At 27.9% G+C, this 22270-nt stretch overlaps 2 protein-coding genes across 2 annotated transcripts in view; one reads left to right on the forward strand and one right to left on the reverse strand.

Annotated features, from left to right (window-relative positions):
* LOC136983196 (coiled-coil domain-containing protein 112-like) overlaps positions 1 to 21976 on the forward strand; it is a 372297-nt gene extending 350321 nt beyond the window's left edge. The window contains exon 14 of the mRNA XM_067279870.1: positions 21961 to 21976. The gene's annotated coding sequence lies outside the window, so the exon portion shown is untranslated. The remainder of the gene's footprint in view (positions 1 to 21960) is intronic.
* LOC136983195 (Y+L amino acid transporter 2-like) overlaps positions 11766 to 22270 on the reverse strand; it is a 35231-nt gene continuing 24726 nt past the window's right edge. Inside the window, exons 7-10 of the mRNA XM_067279868.1 lie at positions 16094 to 16190; positions 15452 to 15601; positions 15184 to 15361; positions 11766 to 12491 (exon numbers count right to left, since the gene is read on the reverse strand). Coding sequence (XP_067135969.1) covers positions 12427 to 12491; positions 15184 to 15361; positions 15452 to 15601; positions 16094 to 16190 — 490 coding nt within the window. The 3' untranslated portion in view covers positions 11766 to 12426. The remainder of the gene's footprint in view (positions 12492 to 15183; positions 15362 to 15451; positions 15602 to 16093; positions 16191 to 22270) is intronic.

Raw genomic sequence — 22270 nt, forward strand, 5'->3', positions numbered from 1 at the left:
ACTCGCGGAACATTTCAACAGTTATTAAATTTTCAAGTGTTTTTTAAAGGTAACCACAGAAATAATATCTAATTTATCATCGACTAATCGATTATTTTTAATAAAAGTTCTTCATGCAAATAAATCATAAACTTTGAGAAAACAAGAAAATAATTATCACTTTATCTAAATTTATATCACCTTTATAGTATTCTATAGGTAAAATTTTTCCAACAGGTAATGCAGCACTTGTTAACATTCTTCTAAATATGTTTTGTTTTAATCTTTAAAATAATCCGTTCTTCACTAGTATTTTAAATCTATTTTCGCATAAAAATATATTACACTAGTAGAATTTGCTAATTTCCTGTCATATTGATTCCAAATTGAACAATTATTGAATCAATATAAACCTCATGCAAATGAGTACAGTACAAAGAAACGAAGCGCTGTGTAACTGCTTTGCTGTTATATTAATAAATAGTCAACAACGGTAATACGAGAAACAGATTATGATGTTACAGAATATAAAAATTAATTTTAATATTAATATTTTTATCATTAATTGAGTCTCTTTTTTTATTAGCAAGGACTACTTTCTTTAAAATTCAGATTTAGTTCAGTTATTTGTAAACTTATGCTATTTCCTCTGTTGATGATTAGCAACTAGATTAATAGATTTAAAATTTCTGCATGTTCTCATCATAGTCATCGTAATAAAATATTAAGTAATAATATTATATACCGATCAGAGTCATTAAGTTACTCGAATGCTAATAGAGACAAGTGGGGCAAAAATGCGCTTGCGAATTTGTTTACAGAAGAAGATTTTGCACCTTGTGCAGTAACAGATATGCACGTTAATAAAGAAACACAAATATCTACAGTATCGGATAGAGAGATCAATAAAGAAGCTCCATCATCTGGAGGAATAGATGCAGATGTGAGGATTGGAGAATGTGCAAAAGTTATTTAATTGAAAAAAATTAAAAAATTAATTTAATGAAAAGTTGTTATTTTTTATTAAATTCTGTTCATCAATACACACTTTATATAGCTTTTCATAAAAATCTTGTCCTACAAACTTTTACTCTTGTACGCACTTTTGCCCCACCGGTGGGGCACAAGTGCTCTTTTGTAACCTTTTGAAATAAAAGTTTATTAAATGACATATATTCAAAATAGCAATAAAAATCCTACAGAATCTTAAAGAAGACAGTTGAGAATTATTATGCGTACGTTTTAAGATTCTCACTCTTCTAACAAAATTTATATTGTATAAAAAAAACTAAGTGCGTACTCTTGTCCTACTCTCCTCTACGACTTTATATTGCGATATTTTATTATAACGTAATATAGCCTAAAGATAATTTACGAAAAGAAATGCGGAAAGTGTAAAATTTTGTAATTACGTTTCACTCAACAATGACGTTTACAGTAACAAAAATATTAAATTTTTATAAACTATAAATTTCTCTTTCATATTTATAGAATTTCATTATTTTTGAGAGAAATATATAGACCTATCTGATATCGAAACTCGGTCTCATCAAATTTCTTGAAAATGCAACTAAGGATCCTTATTAGCACTAGCTTGAATACTCTTTAGTCCAGAATGTTAATAGTTATCTAAACTGTTCTAAAATATAGATCTGTAAAAAACAATATATCAGTAAGCTAGTGAAAACAAAATGAATATCAATACAAACAATAACGATAATACAATACAGCAGAAGTTCGTTAATCTGGCATTCTAAAAGCCCGAATATCCAGTAATCCGTCATCCTTTGAGCACAATACATTGTATTGATTCGAGAGATGACGGATTACGGACATTCCAGTATTCATCAACGTTTACGTAGGTTTTTCAATTAATTTTAAAACAGTATTAAGTCATGAACTGTGTCGTCTTCAGAGCGCGCAAAACAAATCGGATGCATACAGCAGCGTACACTAAAGTAGTAAGACCTGCAACGTTTGGATCACAAATAACTTATTAAATTTGTGAAAATACATAAAACGTTCGGAAATCCGACATTTTCGATAATCCCTCACCGCTCTAATCTCGTAGTCTCTTACTACTTACTACTACTTAGGTCTAATACTTATGAATCTTACGATAGGAGCCATTTTATTCTTTCAGAGAAAGAATAAAATGGCTCCTATCGGTTCTAATCAGTTCGGAAAAATCCTATTTACAAAACTTAAGTAAACGTGCAAAGAACGTTATCTCGTTTACATAGAAGAATTTGATTCATCCATTGAATATTCTGCCGCTGACTACCAGAGACCAGCATTACGAACGAATTTCTCAAACTTAAAGTCCGATTCAATATTTTAGAAGTTGTATTTTGTGAATTTAAAGTATAAAAATTAATTAAATAGTCAATTATGCAATTCTTGGATGGCAGAGTCATCGTATAATGCAAAGGGCGTAGCTCGGTACAAAGTTTATTTTATTTTATTTTTCAAAATAAAGACAAATGTTATTCTTTAATAAGTTGTTCTTTTTTACAAAAATTAGGCATATTGTTTCTAAACTTTTGACGATTTATTTCAAAACATCGAAAATATAACGTAGAACATAATGGAGGTGACCAGACCCTAAACACCGGAGTTCGATCGGGGGTTCGCGCCTCACTCGGACGAGCTGGCAGCGGAAGTTTTTTCCGGGTTTTCCTCCTTGCCAATGACGCCTGAATAGGGGCCAGCTTTCCCCCAGTCCTCCCGGAAGGCATTTCTATCTCCCCTTCTCGCGGTGGCCGTCTCCTATAAGGCCGGCTTTGGTCGGGTCCGTAACCTCTCTTCTGTCTTCCCGGATTGGCCGTCTTCTATAAGGCCGTCTCTTCGGTCGCTGTGCGATCACTTCTCCTGTTTCTTCTGGAGTATAAAGCCACATATGAGCTACACACTCTTCTAGCCAAAGGAAAGAAAGATAACATAGAAAATTCCGGAAGAAAATATCCACCCACAAGGGAACTCGAACCTGCACTCCTAGTCTATCCACGAGTTTCCAGAACATGTTTTTGGCTTATGTCCTGGCAGCCATTAAAATACTGCTGGTTGTTAGTATAGGTCTACACTTTTTAGTTTTTAATTGGCGATATGCCTTATAAAGTTCAGGAAAGAGGTAAAGTCTCCATACATTAAAGGTGTGAAGACTTCCACCCAGCTTGGAACTTTTTAAACACCCAGCGTATAGCCCCGATTTAGCGCCGAGCGACTTCCACCTCTTTCTGAACTGAAAACGTGCTCATATTACTCGAGATCTGGGTAATATGAGCAAATACAATCCTTTTGAAAAATTGCTGCAGTTCAGAAACGAAGTAGAGTATGGTACCCGAGTGTTTGCAGTACGAAGATAAGTCTATGAAAAAGTTGACTGTGCCAAAAGAGTCTGTTACATTCATTTAATTTTGGAGAAAATCGACGTTACTCTTAAGGTGCTCATATTTTCCCGGTTTACCCTACGAGGTGTTGCAAGCTCATCTGCAATGACTTTAGCTGAAAACCTAGAGGTTTCAAGTCGACATCACGAGTGACGTCATGAGCATGCGCAATTATCCGGCGCCATTTTTGTGGTTTGTTTACGTTTTATTTGTGTTTACGCGTGCTTTTGCTGGAGCTCATGTTATTTATTTCTCGCGAATATCACTATGGCGAATTGTTGTGTAATTGGGTGTAATGCTAGTTCACTCAAGAACAAAGGATTATCAATTTTTTAAATTTCCGGCATTATTTGTCATCAAGACCCCAAACTGAGGAGCTTTCACGGCGAAGGCAATCTGCATTGCTCTCGAGAATTAACCGGAAAAATTTCAATGCGGATAAAGTGAATGTCAATATACGAGTTTGTCAGAAATATTTCATTTCAGGTAAGCAATAATTCAGATTGCTAGTTATCAATAAATGATTAGATAAACTTTTGCATGAGTATCATAAAGTGTGTACAAGCCGGTTGCATAAATCCTTTTGTTAATACCGACAATATAAAGTTAAATAATTTTAACAACCGCAGATTTTAGTTTGAATAGATAATTATGTTCTAACTTTATTTTTCATCTTTCAATTTGTTTTCTTAGTGTCTGTTTGTAATAAATATACAGTAAAGTTAATATTAAAATGTTAAGGGCCTTGAGTTTCCTCCGGAAACGTTTTGTTAAATTAACCTTAAACTTTCTGAGAAACATAATTTCTGACCCATCTTCTGTGGAATATGAAATTTATTTAACCTTGAAGAAATTTTCATCGACCAGATCACTAAACTATAGTTGGTTCACAAAATTGGAGGGTCTTTTTAATATAATAGGTATCTCACTTTCGTTAATAGATTCATCCTCAGAAGTTTTAAAATATTATACAAATACAATTTTACACGAGTTTGACAATCTTTTCCTGAGAGGTGACAGGGTTCTCAAGACTAAGTATCATCCATGGTACACAGATATATTAGGCAACAATCAGTGTTTTTTACATTTATCAGCAGCTACCGTTTATAGTTAAAAAAAACGATCATCCAGATTCGCCTAAACAAGTTTCGCTTAACATGGAAACACTTGTGCATTGATATATGTTCATCAGATATGTGTCCTTATTGTAAGAATGGAAATGCGACTTCAAACCACTATATGAGAAATTTGAGCATTTGCATTTATCAATATTTTCTAATAATGTCATTTGTAATGACCGGACAGATAGAATTCATGGACTATTCTCAGTTGGATCCATTTGGTATAAATATAACCTATTAATCAAAGTAATTAACGTTGTCCCTCCTCCTAAAAATTAATTTTATGTATGGAGTTTTTCAAATCAAATAAATAAATATTAAAATGTTAAGCAAAGATAGCCGCTTAGCAGATGAACAATTAAAAATGCATTTTGAACTAATTATCCTTCCAGTCTAATTTACATAAATAAAAGTGTGAGTATTTTTTAAGATATAAACCAATAATTTCCATTGTTCACTTACAAATAGCTAAGTTAGGTTATTTTGGTGAACAACATTAACATTCTTTAAGATGCTAATGTTTATAATGATTTTTTTTACATTAGTAACAAATAATCATTACATAGTAACCTTCAAGTTGTTCCTGACAAATTCTTATTTATTATTTATATATAACATACTGTGATGATAAGTTCTTTCTAAAATTAATAATTTAATATTAAATTGTCGTAATATATTATTGAGAAAAAGTTTTTTTTTACCCCAAAGGAAAACCTTCTACATTGTATGATGAGTCATCACCAGACTGGGTGCCAACATTACACATGGGTATGAGAGTAGCTACAACCCAACTGCATTTCAAGAGCATCAGGAGAAATCCAGCCATTTGTTAGTTATGGGCCCTAAGGATTTGTAAGCTTTCATTTGTGAAAGAGCGTGGTAATTTGTCGTCAAAACCAAATAGTTTATGATGTCATCAAATTATACTTTGGGCCACAACTCTTGATCTACAACGAAGATGCTGGCTTCTTATGGATTAGCTTGAGAAAAATGCTGGCTTCGTATGGATCGACATCTTGACATAATGAAACTTTCTCTTCACATAAAAGAGCATCTGGTCCTGTCAGACTGCAAGAATAGCCCTCCAGAAAAGCATATTTTTAAACTTTGTCCATGATATAAAAATACTGCAGTTCTATTAAGTTTAAATAGAAAAAAAGAGCTGCAAACCACATGCAAGCTAAGCAGGCGGAGGCAGACCATAAACATGTCGAAGGGGCGGAGCCAACGTGCGTTTTATCTCGTGACATGCGATCTTGAAACCCCTCTACATAGTTAATAGAGTTCTCCAACTCCTATGCTTTCCATATCTAGTCTCTGCTTTCATCTATCTAACTCCGTTCTCGAGATTAAGGAAGAACAGACAGACAAAAGCCGGACAACAGTGGGAATTTATAGAACTACAATTTTTTGAAATTGCAGCCAAATCGGGGAATTACGAAAGATTCGGAGAAACGCAGATAACCATTAAGTCCGAAATAAAACACACTCCACCAAGATTCAGAAAATTCTTTTTATATGTACTGTGTGAATTTCCCCAACTCGAATTTTACTTTTGTCTCGTCTTAAATCCCATGTTCAAGGCGCGCTGCCTGATAAAACGGTTTTAATATAGTTATATAAAGGAATGACAGTCCGTTTCAATTTGAAAAGGACTAAATCCATCAGTTGGTTTATCCTTCTGTATTAAAGCCACTTTAACGGGAGACCCGTCCAATGAATCTTGTGTTTCTACAACCCGTATACGTCATCTTGAATAAATTGAGAGTTCAGTTAATTCTCAAATTACCTGCGCTATTTGAATTGTTCTTGTAAAAACTTGAAAGTATCCAGATCTATCGTAAACGATAACATCGTCACCAGGCCTCTGGTTTTAAAACTTTCTATCCTTTCTTCCACTAAAATGAATAAATGTAGTTTTAGTAGCAAATCAACCATTGCTCAGTATTTCGTGGTATTAGTTCCCGGGTGACTTATATTCCCTCTATATTTGTTACAGTACTTGTTTTTATTTTCTATAACATTTTTATTTTGCAACTAATTCTAATACTACTAAAATAAAAAAATAAAAAAACTCTCCGCCCTGTGGGAACTAAGGCTTTTAGGAAACCCATTATGGATTCAGCCAGGCCACAATGGGGCAGCCGGGTGGGAAACGGGCCCCGAAATACTTTTGTCTCGAAGTTAGTTTATAAACATTAAGATTCCTACATTAAAATGAACTGTTTTGAAACCACGTGCTTAGTTTGAGCATAACAATTCGCAGACACGTCATGACGCATTCCTACAAATCAAGAACTTTTTATAGTAGTTCTCCAATTCCAAAGATCTGATGATCTACTGTTAAGCTTAACACACAGAAAGCGCGCCGCTAACGTAAACTTAAAAACTGAGTGAATATTGCGTTGACAGTGACTTCTTTTGCCAAATTGGACTGGAATTTCTCCCTGGCGAACATTATTCGCACCAATGAAAAGCACAATTTCTTGACGTACAGAAGGAAGTTTCAAGGCAGCAATGAAATTTGCGCATTGAAAATTCCATACCGAAACATTTTTAATTAATGGAGATGAACGAAATTACGAGTTTATTTATATGAACGTCCTCAAAAATTTTAATTTGGTCAAAGAATAATCGATTGAAATTGATCGACAAACGCTGTCATTAAAAAAAAAAAAAAAAAAAAACGTATTCGAAGTATTTTAAAAATTTATTGTGTGTTAATATTTTACTGCTATACCTCTTTGTAACACGATATAATTTTTAAAGTTTAATCAAATTATTAGAGAACGAAGGCTAACTTTTATTGTTGCATTTTTTTCCCCGAAGATAGCACACTTTTTGTTCTGATGAAAGATAAACAAACACACATTGTTTAAATAATCTATTTATTCCTTCCATTTACATATAAAATATAGCTGTAAAAATATTTTATAAACACAAGACAAAAAGAAAGATCCATTTCATGCATACACATATTTTAAGTAGTTATTAAATATGTCTGATAATATATAAACAGAACTTAAACACATAATAAAATTATAAACAACCCATCTGTAATATTCCTATATTACAAATTAATCTGCAATATGTAATGTTGTTGTAATTAACAGCTCTTATGATTAAGAATCCAACCTTCTCTTAGACTGCAGTTAAAATTACTTTACCTTAGAAACGATGTTTTATAGCAGCTTATTTCAAACTTCTAATTTTGTTTTTCAAAGATTTTTATTTTGAAAACTATCACCACACCAAAATAATGTAAGTTAAAAGAAATTAAAGCTAATTTTAAATGATATGTTATATGTGTAACTCATGAAAGTTGATTTAAAATGTTCTATTAAAAAATAGAACATTTTAAATCAACTTTCATGAGTTACACATAAAGCTAATTTTAAATGATATTATGTTATAATTTCTTTTAACTTACATTATTTTATAATTCATAAACCATTATAAAATATTTCTTTTCAGAATAATTCTATTAAATGAACAGTGCTTAATTTATTTTAATTTTTTAAAACTGTTGCAAGTGTTAATTTTAACAAATTGGATTCCATATTTTAGACACATTAAATTCATTTAAATGATTATTATTATTTATTGATTTATGAAATATAAATCAATAAGCAATAAAAACTACACTTGAAATCTGATAAATTCTAATAATAAAATATATTTAATAAATATTTAAAATACCATTAACAAATAAAAATTAAAGAATATATTATAATTTCCTATCCTGCCAAAATTTACAATTACATAGTTTAAAACATAACCATGAATTTTTCTGCTACATTAAATATAATCTTGCAATATATGCAATATATAAATATTTATGAAAACTGTATTTGTTATGTAATGGTCCTTAAAGTTCATTATAAATGCTTCTAGATATGAAATTATTATTATTCTTAATTTGAAATTATTATTTTTAATAGAATTGTGTGAGAATTTAAACGTTATAATCATTAAAAAAAATACTAGTATGGACCTATGTAGATAGATAATTTGCAAATATCACCTACATTGAAAATTTTATATAATGATGTTTCATTTGATAATTAAACTTTGATTGTATATAGAATTTTAAATATTAATCCTAATTAACAAAGTAACTACAGTTAGTTTTCCTAATTCAAGATTTTCATAGTGTACTTTGAAAGGATATTTTAATAATAAGTAATATTGGCATTATTGGTCCCTTTAATTTTTAAACAAGGAAAATTTTATTTTATTGTAAGTAGTTATTCTTTTTTAGATTTTTTAATAAATTAACTTAGTGAAATTGTTGTAAAATTTTCATGTTCATTAACCATATCTAGAACAGGAAATGAGAATATTTAATTGCTAGTAAAATAAGCCTTAAATATTACTTTTGTTTTAGAAATTAAATTGGAAAAATGTAATTTTGATTTAAATTGTCTTCCATAGATACAAGATTAGCTGAAGATTTTAGGATTGTAACAGCTTTAAATAAAAGCGAAAAATTATTGAATCATTGAAGAATCATCAGAGTGTCTTTTACGAGAAATAATAATAATGTAAAGTATAAAAAGCAGACTGGTCCCGGTTAATGTTAGTGCATCCATGAATTTTTAATGCTAATTGTTATATATACAATACATTAAAATATACTAAAATTATAAAGTATTTGTAATTTTGTTTTTATTTAGTTGTTGTCTTAAAAATAGGAAATATAATTCTAAAAGTATGCTTTACATCTAAGAAAAATATTTTTCCTCTTTTCATAGTCTAAATTTTTAATTAAATATTCATGTGTAAACATTTTTATATCATTACAATAGAAAACAGAATAAAGTGGTTTTAAAATATGTTTAGCTACATTATATTTTCAACTAAATTACTTTATTCTAGAAGATGGCAGTAATGAAAGGAATAAAAATGTTATACAATTGTATATAATTATATTTTTCATACAGCAAAAGTATTACAGTGGAAAATATACAAACTGAAAATCTCTTAGTTTTAAAAAGACTGTATAATTATATATTTTTTATTACAATTAAAATTATACACAATGTTACATACTGTAAAATAAAGGAAAGAGTATACTTTAAAATATTTTTTTTTTAATTCTTTTCCATGCCCACCATAAATCCATGGTGGGCATGGCAGACCCACTATGAATAGTGTTTTCAGAGTTTTAGTACTTATTATATTTAAAATCTATTGATTCTTATTTCTTTTTGAATTATATGTGATTGCATAATGAAATATTTTAAATTATGTAAAATCAAATTTTCTCCAAATTCTGACACTTTCAGTTTATATAAGATATCAGCTTGTGTTTTTGTTAAACATGTAAAACAATACAATATAACTGAAATATAAACTTCAAACCATTTGAAAGAAATTGTTTGCTTATGTATAACATAGCAGGTAATTATAAGAAAAATATAACTAAATTTAATTTAAAAATAGAACTTTCATTGTCAAATGCTGCATCACTTAAAAAAGTTGACTTTTACTTAAAACTGGAAAATGGTATAAACAGAAATTCATTTGATCAATGATTACTTAAATTATTTTGCTTGTACTCAGAGTTAATAAAAACAATTTATTTATTTTTGAAAATTTATCTTTAATAATTTAAATCTTCAAAGCTTTCAGTGAAATCCAGAGAAAATTGTTCTTTCAATTAATAAAAATTGTTGTATTATTGTTCTAACAGAAGAAAACAATAATTTTTATTTTATATAAAATTCAGGTAACTACAGAAAAGTGACTTTTCTTAATAAAGCTGTTACATATGACAGTTTATTTGAATATTTATTAATCTAAACTTTTTAAAATCTAAACACATTTGCATTGTATCTTAAATACTACTAAATATTTTGATAATCTACATAAAATTAAAAGCATAAAAATTTACAAGATAAATAATTTTTCATTACAGTTTCATTAGAAAAGATGTCTTCTAAATACACTATTCTCAGCTTAATGATGATAATGTAATAATGACTAATAATATCAAAATTAGTAGATCCCAAAATTTACAAGTTAAAATACAATAATAACAATAAGTGAAGTTTCTATAATTTTTTGGTGAACTCACTCAGATTAGGATTCATTTAGTTTAAACTGATGTCATTAAAGTGATTACAATAAGCAGAATCTATTGTATAATATAATTTAGATTAATTTCCACAATAACTATTATTATATTAGGTAAATATACATTAGTGTCACATTCAACACCAAGTCATCGTAAGGTCTTAAAGATTTCTCAATAAAATCTTTACATATCACATTATAGCGTGATAATCATTTAAATAAATAAATTTAACTAGTTCAAAATATTTTAAAATAAATAAATTTTATTGATTATTTCATAAAACTAGATGACAAATTTTAATATTTTAGAATGATCTGGAATCTCAAATTTTGTACTTTAATTAAAATTTTATGAAGATTGTTGTTGTTAAAAAGTATGATGCTTTTATTAAATCCATGTAAGTTAAGTATAACAAATTAGAAATAGCTTAAGACTACAAAGGGAAAAAAAAAACTCTTCAAAGAAATATTATTTGTGATTTATTTCATAAAATTAAAACTTGCTTGATAATTATTATTTGGAGTAAAAACACTTTTGTTACAGAGAAGCAACTTTGGATATGTATATCCAGTAACATGTTGAGTTATGCATGTGAAGGATATTTATACTTTATGATATGTTGCTAAGAAATAGTTATAATTATCATATAATTACATACAGATTATAATTATATACACTCAAACCTGTTTTTGTGCAGTCTTTTTTTGTGTGATTTTTTATATGTGCAATGTGTTTTTGTGCAATTATTTTTGTGCGGTATACCAATTTGATTGAAATTCATATACTGCACACAAAAAATCGCACAAAAAAAGACCACACCAAAAACAGGTTTAAGTGTAATAAAAATAAGAGCATGTGTATATATAGTTACGTAAAATCAATAAAATTAGCAAAATTTATATTTCTTGAAAATAGTAATATAAAAAGAAATTCAAAATATCACAAAAATTATCACAAAAAGTGCTCATAATTCTAGTTTTGATAAATAATTATAAAATTTCAAATATTTTGAATGAATGAACTTATTGATAGCATTGAATATTTTCCTTATTATATAACATATTTCAAAATAATTTAGTTTTTAATTTTAATTTATTATTTTATTGATTTAACATATGCATTAAAACTATAACTCCTTTCAAAATATTAGAAGTTTAAAACTTATTGATTAAATATAGAGAGAAATAAATTTTATATATAATATATATTAAATGTAAAATAAATATTAGTGTATAAGAGTATTTTATAACTTCTAATATTTTAATGAACTATATGAGAGATTTAAAATATGATAGATGTGCGCAATTAACCATCAAATTCAACAAAATAAATATTTTTGACAAATACTTTCATCCTTCCGTCAATTTTAATAGTTAACTTTTCATCAACCAATTTGTTTACGTTCTGTTAGCAAAATAGATAAAAATATTTGACAAAAATAAGATATTTGTTTTGAAGCGAAATAATACAGATTAATTATTAACATTCATACTAATTTTAAATACATCACATAAAAATTTATGACAAATTTAAAAGTTTGCATTAATAACTAATTAAAATATAGAATAATGGATCTATACCGAAAAAATATTATATGAAAGTCTAAACATTTCCACACACAGATTCAAAATACCAGAATTTACAGCATTCATAAATATCATATGAAATGTTTATAAAATTATTTTTTCAGCTATATTTTGATTTGTATTTTATAAAGTTGAAAAATGATTGATAGAAGTACAATAAAAATTTAGCAGTAGAAAACTGCTAATATTCAAACACTTCATTTGTCCTACTTCTTTCTGAAGTTGTCCAATAACACTGTAAGGGCTTTATAATTCTTCAGTTTATTTGTTCATTAATCTGAATAGTCATCTTGAGGTATACTGAGCATCAATTTCTGAGTACTTCTAGTAAAATTATCTTGTAATTGATAAAAAATAAATATAAATTTAAAAATATATATATATATGAAAGAATTTTATATAAAAACTCTAATACAATACCATTTTTACACCCTAAGAACTCAAAAATTTTACAGTGTAAGATTAATAAATAAATATATCAGAGAGAACTAAATACACAGTAAATTAAAATAATTAAACACATTATATTGTTATTTATTATAGACTGATTAATAAACAGAATTTTAATTATTATTAATAGTAAGTATTTACATATAATTTATCATTATTTTTAATCCACAATAATTAAAAATACAAAAACATTTCATATACAGATAAATAAAGCTGAATTATTAAAGTTGAACAAATCAACTAATTAGAAAATATTAGAAAAATACAATGCTAGATAATCATATTCTTCACTGTTTCATTAATCAATTTAACACACAAGTATAAGTATTTCTTTTTAAATTTTATCTTTCAATGAAAATTTTGACAATACATCATAGTTGAATTTTTGATAATTCAAAAATTTTCAATGAACTATTTGTAAAAATTCAAATAGTTTTCTGCAATTTTCTATGTTTGGCAATATCCCATATTCTTTGGCAATACACTTTTCTTAAAGTAAATATTTTAAAACCTTGGCCAACTGTATTTAATTTTAAAAAAATATTCTCATAACAGAATTCTCATATACATGAAATAATACAACAGAAACAACATCCTCTGGTTTGCCAGAAGATGTTGTTTCCATTGCATTATCCATTCCACTTTAAAGTAAAAAAAATAATTGTATTAACCATAAAGACTCAGAATCGCTATATAATGCATGACAATCATTCTTCAATAAATCTACGTATTATTTATTGCATATAATACTCTTTCAATATCATCTTTAGTTAAGTCAGTATCACTATCATTATATTCCCTTGCTATATGTCGCAATTGTTTTTGTTCATATGTATCATTAATAATGTCATCATCAGGAAATAATATATCTAACATATAGTTAGAAACTTCATACCAATCTATAAAGTATCTATTATTAATTTTATATGCTTGTAATATTTGTTTAATTTTTACCTTCTCACATGTTATTTTATATGGGTCACCTTTACTTTGTATATCAACATATTTTTTCCAACTTTCCTCTTTTTTTATCTTTATTAAATTCTTATATTCTCTTCTTTTATTAATATAAGCTTCTCTTAACTTTTCTCTTAAATCCAAATCTTTTTCTTTTTGAAAATTGTATTAATTCCTTACACCACCATCTAATAGCATATTTTTTTTATCATCACTATTTCTCAGTATCGAGGCTTTCATTGCCAATGGGATGTATACTATTAACCATTGTGTATGAGTGCAGTGATAATTGTGATATGATGCAGTAGCAATACTTGGATCAGTGCTAAATTCATTAGTAGTGGCCAATGGAGACTTAGATTAACATTTGAAAAATATGCCTCACTCATGAATGCACACTTGTTAACTCAAATAACGTTTGACTCAGTATTCTGCTGAGAACATGTCACAATCATTTTTGTTTTCTCAAGACTTGGCATTAGGTATTGCTTATGTACCTAAAACAAAGTGTTTGTAAATGAGCTGCCCCTAATACATATGCTGTTTAGTAGAATTAGTATCTGTCCACTCAAGTCAAATCCTGCTTGCATATCACTTTTTACTTCATATCTCTCCATAGATCTTATTGGCATGCATAAATCTACTAGAAGTTTATGCTTCTGTTGGCATTGCTCTTCAGTTCATTGGAACTAATGTGTTCTTTCATCTCAACATGGTATAATTTATTACTACTTTGTTTTCTGATCAATGATTTCTTTTATAGTTTAAGTACAGTTATTTTATCTTCCTTCATATTTGATAAGCATAACAGCTATTAAAATTAAAAGTGATCAACTGATTCTGGTGATTTAAAATCTAACAAGGCAAATTTTGGAAAATCAAATCTGAGATGCTAAATCTCAGAATCCTGCCACATCTTTTTGACATTACTTATTAAATTTATATTAGAATATTATCATTGGATTCTTGTAATAATAATAACAACTAAATTTCAAATCAAAGTCAAGTAGGCAATAGGTTCCTTGTAATTCCCCTTATTTTTATGAAAAGCTGCTAGATTATTAAGGAAACCTAAAATTGACTTGTATAATAAATTTGGATACAACTAATAAGTATACCACTAATTAGATATGCATAATTTATTAAAGTTTAGTATTTAAGATATTAGATTTTTATCAAATCCTTTTGATAAAATATTCCATGAATATTCTTAGAATTCTTAGTTAGTAGGCCTATGTGAGAGTTCTAGATTCATATTCAGTTCCAGAATCCTCATTTCATATTTATTAAATTTAATAAACTGATTTTATATCATAAAATGACAATTATCTTTAATAGCATATTTTCCTAGATTAATGAATTCACTAATGAAAATTATGCCATTCAGAAATAATTTATAAATTATATTATAACAAATCATCATTATAAAATTTGTTTATAGCAATCAATTCTTAATTTGTAACTTAATTAATTCAGCAATAGTTTCATTAATTCAATAATTAATTTGATTTATTCAATTAATTCATTAATTAAATAATGTTCAATATTCAATCATTAAAAATTATTTCATTAGTTGGTAATGTTTTTGAAAAAATTAAAATTAATTCACATTACAAACATACCTAAAAGCTTTTGAAGAAAAGGTGGTTTGTTTTTCCAATAAATTCCAAGAAAGTAAACAGGAATTCCAGTTAATGTGATTCCAATTCCGACACCTGTTTCCAATGGACTAACGTAGAATGGTAATACCACCAGAAACATACATACCAGAAGAAATATAACTGGGATTAAAATGTTTACCTGAAAATATTAAAATAAATTTATTGTCTTTATGAGAAATTGCAAATTAAAGTTGATAAGTTTAAATTCATAAAAATTTTTTTATCTTACTTTTATTGGACGTTGCATATCTGGATTAGAAAATCTTAATTTCAGCATGCCTGCTACTGACACTGTAATAAATGCAGATTCCACAAAAGATGTATATGTTATCAAAACATAAACTTGTGTAGTTGATAAATATGCTAGTGTCAATATTCCCTGAAAATAAAACAATTTACTTATATATGTATATAACTGAAAACCTTAAATATATTAAATTATTTGTGTGATGAAAAAGTAATTATAATAATGAAATTTTTCAACTATACAAACTTTGTTTCCAAATATGCACATAATGTATATTCCAAATAAAGTTCTAAGAAACCAAAAATCCAAGCTATAGTGAGATAGAGTAATTCTTACAAATCTATAAATCAGTGCATCAGAACTGATCATAGCTCATAGTGATAAAAACACAAGTCATATTTTCATTAATATAGCTATTCTTGAATTAATATAGTTAATTTCATTAATATACATCAAGTATATTAATGAAATTATCAGATACACAGGTTTAGTTTGCCCACGTATAAAGTTTCTATGTCTTTTTTGTTACTGTTTTTAGTCTCAAAACAGTATAACATAATATATAAATGCATACTTATTTAAGAATGCCTGTATTCAGTGACAGAATGAAGGAATTTTACTTACTAAAAAAATAAGGCTTGGTGTAGGTGTGACATGATTAATATTAATCATTGCTAAGGCACGAGGAAGATGTCCTTGACGTGCACCAACAAAAAATAATCTAAAATAAAATAATAACAAATGTTTTAATCTATAGCAAGATTTAACATCTAATTATATTAGTTACTAAATATAATAGTCAAACCTCAGTTTTCAAACTTAATTCATTGCTAAAACTTGTTCAAAAATTGATTTGTTCTAAAACCAAAATAAATTTTTCATAAGAAACAATATAAAATGGATTAATCCATTCCTGACCCCTCAAAACAAAACTTTTTTATCTTTTTAGGTGTATTTCATGCATAAAAATGCCTGTAAAGCAATATAATATTAAACTGTATGTAATATTTAATTAGAAAAGCCTTACTGTCCTTACAATTTATTATCATTTAAAGTCGTCTACGTGGACGTTATTTATTAATAGGACCTTGTACTGGTGTATTGGCACAGTAATGAGAGTTAATTCAGTAAAATTTCTTTATTTTATCACCTGTAGTAGCAATATCCGTTTACAAATCATCATTACTGTGCCAATACACCAGTACAAGGTCCTATTAATAAATAACGTCCACGTAGACGACTTTAAATGATGTATGTAATATTATTTTATCTATATATACTGTATATATTAAAAGCAAAATGTTACGTCACTGCCAACCAAAACCAACACTACAAAATGCTATACACAAAGACTCAACTCTGACTGCCTGCATGAAATATAACCAAATCAAGATAGACAACAAATACTTTATCCACACTTTCCAAAATATTATGTTTCAATTGATTTGACTTCAATTTTAATTTTATTTTTAATTCCAGTTTTTAAAGTTTAATTATTATTTTTAGTTTTAATTAACTGGCTATCTAGTATTAATAAATATTAATATTATATTAATAAATTTTTGTCATTTAATTTAACTTCAGCACCTTTAAACACAAATCCTTGAATGCTATTTATATTATGTGAATGTCAATTAATGTGGTTTTTATTAATTAACTTGATTTAAATTCAACTGTGGCACATATTGAAAAATGGAAATAGTATCTTTTGCACATGTGTTAAAATGTAATTTACATAGCAATGTCAATGATGATTTGTATCTTGATGCAAAGCGATCTAGGCACCACTAACTTATGAATTGGTAGTCCCCTCATTGATTGGTCAGGCCGTTGACTTTCTTTAACATAAGAAGTATAGGGAGTTGACCATTGGTGGCCAGCTCTGCTGAGTAGCTTGTTCAGCAACAAGGCAAAAAAGAGTTCAAAATTTTGTTCATAAACCAAATTGTCTGAAACCTGAGGTTTAACTGTAGTTACTATGAATTAAATTAATATAATAGAAATAAAAAATATATGTATGAAATAGTTAATTATTACAGTTATTAATTACTTTAATATTGGATTATTATTACATAAACATTTTTGAACATGACTGATTTCTTTTCATTCCAGTAGAGAAAATAAAAGAAAAAGTGGCTGAAATAACAATAAGATATTTTTGCCATTCTTTAAGTTTCCTGTGATTGTGAAAAGAATGACAAGGAAGACTACAAGAATATTTTTATTTGTATAAGACTTTATTATTTGTATTTTTTACAATGTGTTAAAAAATAAAAATAGATCTTTTGATCACATTTAACAATATTTAGTTTTAGCATATGTCAAACTATAATTAATAAACATATAATATTCCCTGAACAACAGATCTAAATTTTGTGTTGTAACTATGATATGACAGGCATTTATATCCAATCTTTCAGAATGAACATATGCCTTAATGGCGGAGTGTAAATGAAGAACTGCATGTTACTCAAAATAAAACATTTTTGTCGTCATATGTAATTTTCTTAGAGCTAAGTCAACACAATTCATGATTTTTTTGTACAATAGCTAGGTATTCCATCACAAAATATTATATATGTAGCTCCTTTGTAAAATGTAGCCTTAAAAACTTTTCCAGGAATGCAATCTCAATTTTGCATTAAACTCTAAAATAGGATTCTAAAAATCAGTTGAGTTGTAATGCAAGGTTCATGTACAATATTCAAAAATTAATGAAATAGCATTATGTTTTAACAACATATCTGTATTATACTGATTCTGGTATATTATGTATATATTGTATGTGTTGTATGTTTAGGTAATAAAAGTTTGATATAATGGACCACCACACTGAAGAAATTGTCCATTATAATGAAAATCTGTTTTATCATGACTACTCATTGTAGTGGACTTGTCTGTTATATCAGTAAGTCCATTTTACTATACAGTAGAATCACATTAGAATGAAACTTGATAACAAACCTGGAGAAAATATCTGCAGTTTGTGGATGTTTTCTCCAGGTCCAGGTGTCATTCAATATATTTTTACCTCATTTCGGTGGATCTGTTACCACAAATATAAGGAAATTCTACTGTATATAGCAGTGATTCTCAAACTTTTTCGATCCACCGCCCCCTTTGTTCCATAAAGTTATACCCAATGCCCCCCATGTGAGAAAGGATTGGAAATATTCTTAGGAAAACTTTTCTATGAATCTCACACTTTGTGCCCTTACCGTACATTGTTCTCGACATCTGGAAACCATTAAATGCAATGTTTCCTCTTATCCGTTTGACAGAGGAAAGTGAACTTTTACCTTTGATCACCGTTCAGTACCCTGCCTCCAGCACCCCTCTAGATTTACTCACTGCCCACAAGGGGGCGTTATCGCCCACTTTGAGAAACGCTGGTATATAGTAATATTAACTTGTTCATTCATGAAACAAAGTCTGAGTCTTCCAATGTTTTGTTGCTCTTGTACAGTATAGGAAAAAGTCATATGTTTTTAAATACCTATGGGTTTTTGCTATGACCAATAATAAGCAATTTTGTTTTTTGCTACCTGTCATATTAGTACATAATAGCAGTTTCTTTTGTTTGTTTTCCTCCTTTACTTCAGCTGCCTTAGAGAGGCATGGTTTTTGTTGGGTGTAAAATAATCCAGTTTCATCACAATTGAATATATTATCAGGCTTGTACTTTTGTGATATTAGAGACATTTATTTGTAATCATTCTATCATTGATGCCAACCTGCATCAAAATTGCATACATGAAAAATGACTGTATAATTAAAGTGTTTGCTACACAAAGTGTAGAAAAAGCTACTACTACTGTATTTTTCTTAATTTAAAATTTTACTCTATTATGCACTCTAAATTATATAACAGGGCTAGTATAACAAACTACCTTTTACTTTTGTAGTAACACTGTTGTATTTACAAAAACCCTGTTGTAGTTTTATGCTTGCTCTCCAAATGTCTGAAATTGTCTGCTTACTCGGTGACATTACTAAACTTCAGCTTGAGATTTTTCATCTTCAATCTGATAAATTACATCTATTTTTTGTGCTAAATCTAAAGTTTGTTTTCTTTTATGATCCAAGACTTTACTTTACACAACAAATCCAAGGATCCTTGTGCGTAGAGAAAATGAAACCAAAGTGAACAAAAACAATCAATCAGAAAACAAAACAAAAACTAAATGTAATGTGAAAATCTACACCAAAAAATGACTAAAAAATGAATTTTATATTATTTTTGTATTTATTTTTTGGAAATAAATAAAATGACAACTATGACAAAATAAATAAAATGGTGACTATAAAGTCTATAATTACAAAAGGATAGTGGTTTGCAGGACTTGAAAAATAGTCTGTAGTAGCAGGAGTCTGTAACAGTGTATAAGTTTTCTTATAATTTTCCTATATTTTTGGTCAGACTGACATCAGCTGTCCTTAATAACATGAGGTCTGTTATATCAAACTTTTACTATATATACATACACAGTTTTAAGTTAAAAAGCAATAATTACAGAAGAATGTAAAAAATATAATGAGAGAAAATATTCTAAGAAAGCAAAAACATTTGTAAGATTGATTTTTTATTTTTTTTAAATAAATTTTCTTTTTATAATTTATAATATAGTTCATATTTGTAAAATTCCTTATTTGATAGTAAATACTTTAAGAATATATATATAAAACTATTGAAATGCCATCAGAAATTCTGATTATACTCTCATATACTTAATACTTAACTGAAATGAGCATTTTATTATGCAAAAATAATAGAGCAGTTGTTTGTCAAGAAAAACTACTGGGTCAAAAAAAGCTCAAATTTTAAACTTAAGTCTTTCTTGTTATCAGTGAGGTACTTGCAAAATTTCTGGGTCAATAGGTCAAAGTTCACATGGGTATCCACTAGAACAAATTCAATTTTATAACTTAATTTTATGCTTATAAAGATAAAATTGCATCAAAACAGATGAATTTTATTTAAAATGTTAATCAGGATAACAAAAGCTAAAATATATGCCAATTAAAACTTTTTATAAGGATTTTTCTAAGTAGTGTATCAAAAGCATCGGTCAGCACTTGGCAACCACTGAACACTGACTGAATTGTACTGTACATCATCATCTTATGGCTTGACATAATAAAGGAAAACTCCTAAAATAATTTTGACAACAGTCAAAATTGCCATAAGTTTTAACTTGGCAAAACTTTTTACATCTCAGATGATTTTGTTTGGATAATACTTTTCTTAACTTATTTCTAGAGGGAACCTTAAGAGTTGTGAGGCCTTTATCTTTTTCATCTATACATAGCCACCTCTACTTATTTTACAGATAGATCTGTATTTTCAAGTTGTTTCAATTGGTTTCACTCCATGAAAAGAATGTAAAACCTTTATCTTGGAATTTTAGTCTATTTCATCACAATGAAAGTTGCAAAATCAAAAAAAAGCAAGCAACAAACATTTAAATTGTCTTATCTTCACAAAAGAAGAAAGATTATTTTATTTAAACAAGTCTCCAAAGTTTTCTTTTCAGAAATCTTTTAGAAATGTTCATTAGGGTTAATAGTAGTATCTGGTCATTCCAACATAAATAAGTACAAAAACTCAGAACACCTTATATATAAGCAGCCGTGTTTATTAGATACTAACTAATGTTTATTAGATACTAACTAAATATCTATGGCCTGATGCTCAGGCAACACGTAAACGCAAGAAAGGCGGATATGCAGAAGCTTACGCAAAGACTGAACCCGCCGGTTATAGTCTCCGCACACCTCTTACCCTTCCACCGGTTATATGAGATGTTCGACACGCACCGTATTCTTCTGTTCGTACTTTATTTTTAATATCCCCACGAGGCATATATTATTATTTTTCACTGTTTGTTATCTATTTTTACATTATTCTCATGTATTGTGTTATTTAATACTCATCGATGTAGAGATGGCGCACACTATTCTATTTAGATGTTCATTTAAAAACGTTCCAAACGCTTGTTTGTTACTGCTAAATGTTCTTCTGTTCGATTTTTTGATGTTCTATCCTGAAGAAGGTCATTAAATACGACCGAAAACATTAGTTAGTATCTAATAAACATGGCTGCTTATATATAAGGTGTTCTGAGTTTTTGTCTTGATAAGTCACGCAGTCTATGACAAGCTATAAATAAGTACTTGTGAAAAAAGACTAAACCATTTTTTTAACACAGAGAAGTAAATCAAAAGAAAGATACCAACAAACAATTAATAAATAACTACTATCGTCCAAATCGGATTGTCCGAATTTTTATTCTAGAACATTTTAACGAAATAAATGGTGATTGACCAAGTTTTGGAAGTGACTACGGCTTTTTTATTTTTACAAAAAATTTTTCATCCAGCGAAAATACTAAAATTAAATACTATTTACAAGTTATTTATCATTATTACCCCTGCACCTGATTGAAAAATGGTTTAGTCTGTTTTTACAACTGCAAATTTATATTAGTAAGGTTATAACATTTAAACTATTAATATTATTTAAAAGCTCCTTAAATATTGATCAAATTATATTATCAATTACAATTAATATAAATTAATTTTGTTTAGTTCTGAAAAATAAATACAATATGTCAGGAATATATCTCTGGTAGTATGTCAGAAATATAAGTTGTTAGAGAATTTTTGATTAAATTCACAAAATTTCTTAGATATTTACAAAGTGAACATCTCAAAACTTTTAGAAAATAACTGAAAAATTAACACCTAAGCCTTATAGAAAAGAAAAATCAAAAAAGCTGGTGCCAAGAATTTATTAAAGAA

The sequence above is a fragment of the Centruroides vittatus genome, unplaced genomic scaffold (genome assembly GCF_030686945.1).
Source record: "Centruroides vittatus isolate TY-2023 unplaced genomic scaffold, ASM3068694v2 contig_878, whole genome shotgun sequence".
Classification (NCBI taxonomy): Eukaryota; Metazoa; Arthropoda; class Arachnida; order Scorpiones; family Buthidae; genus Centruroides; species Centruroides vittatus.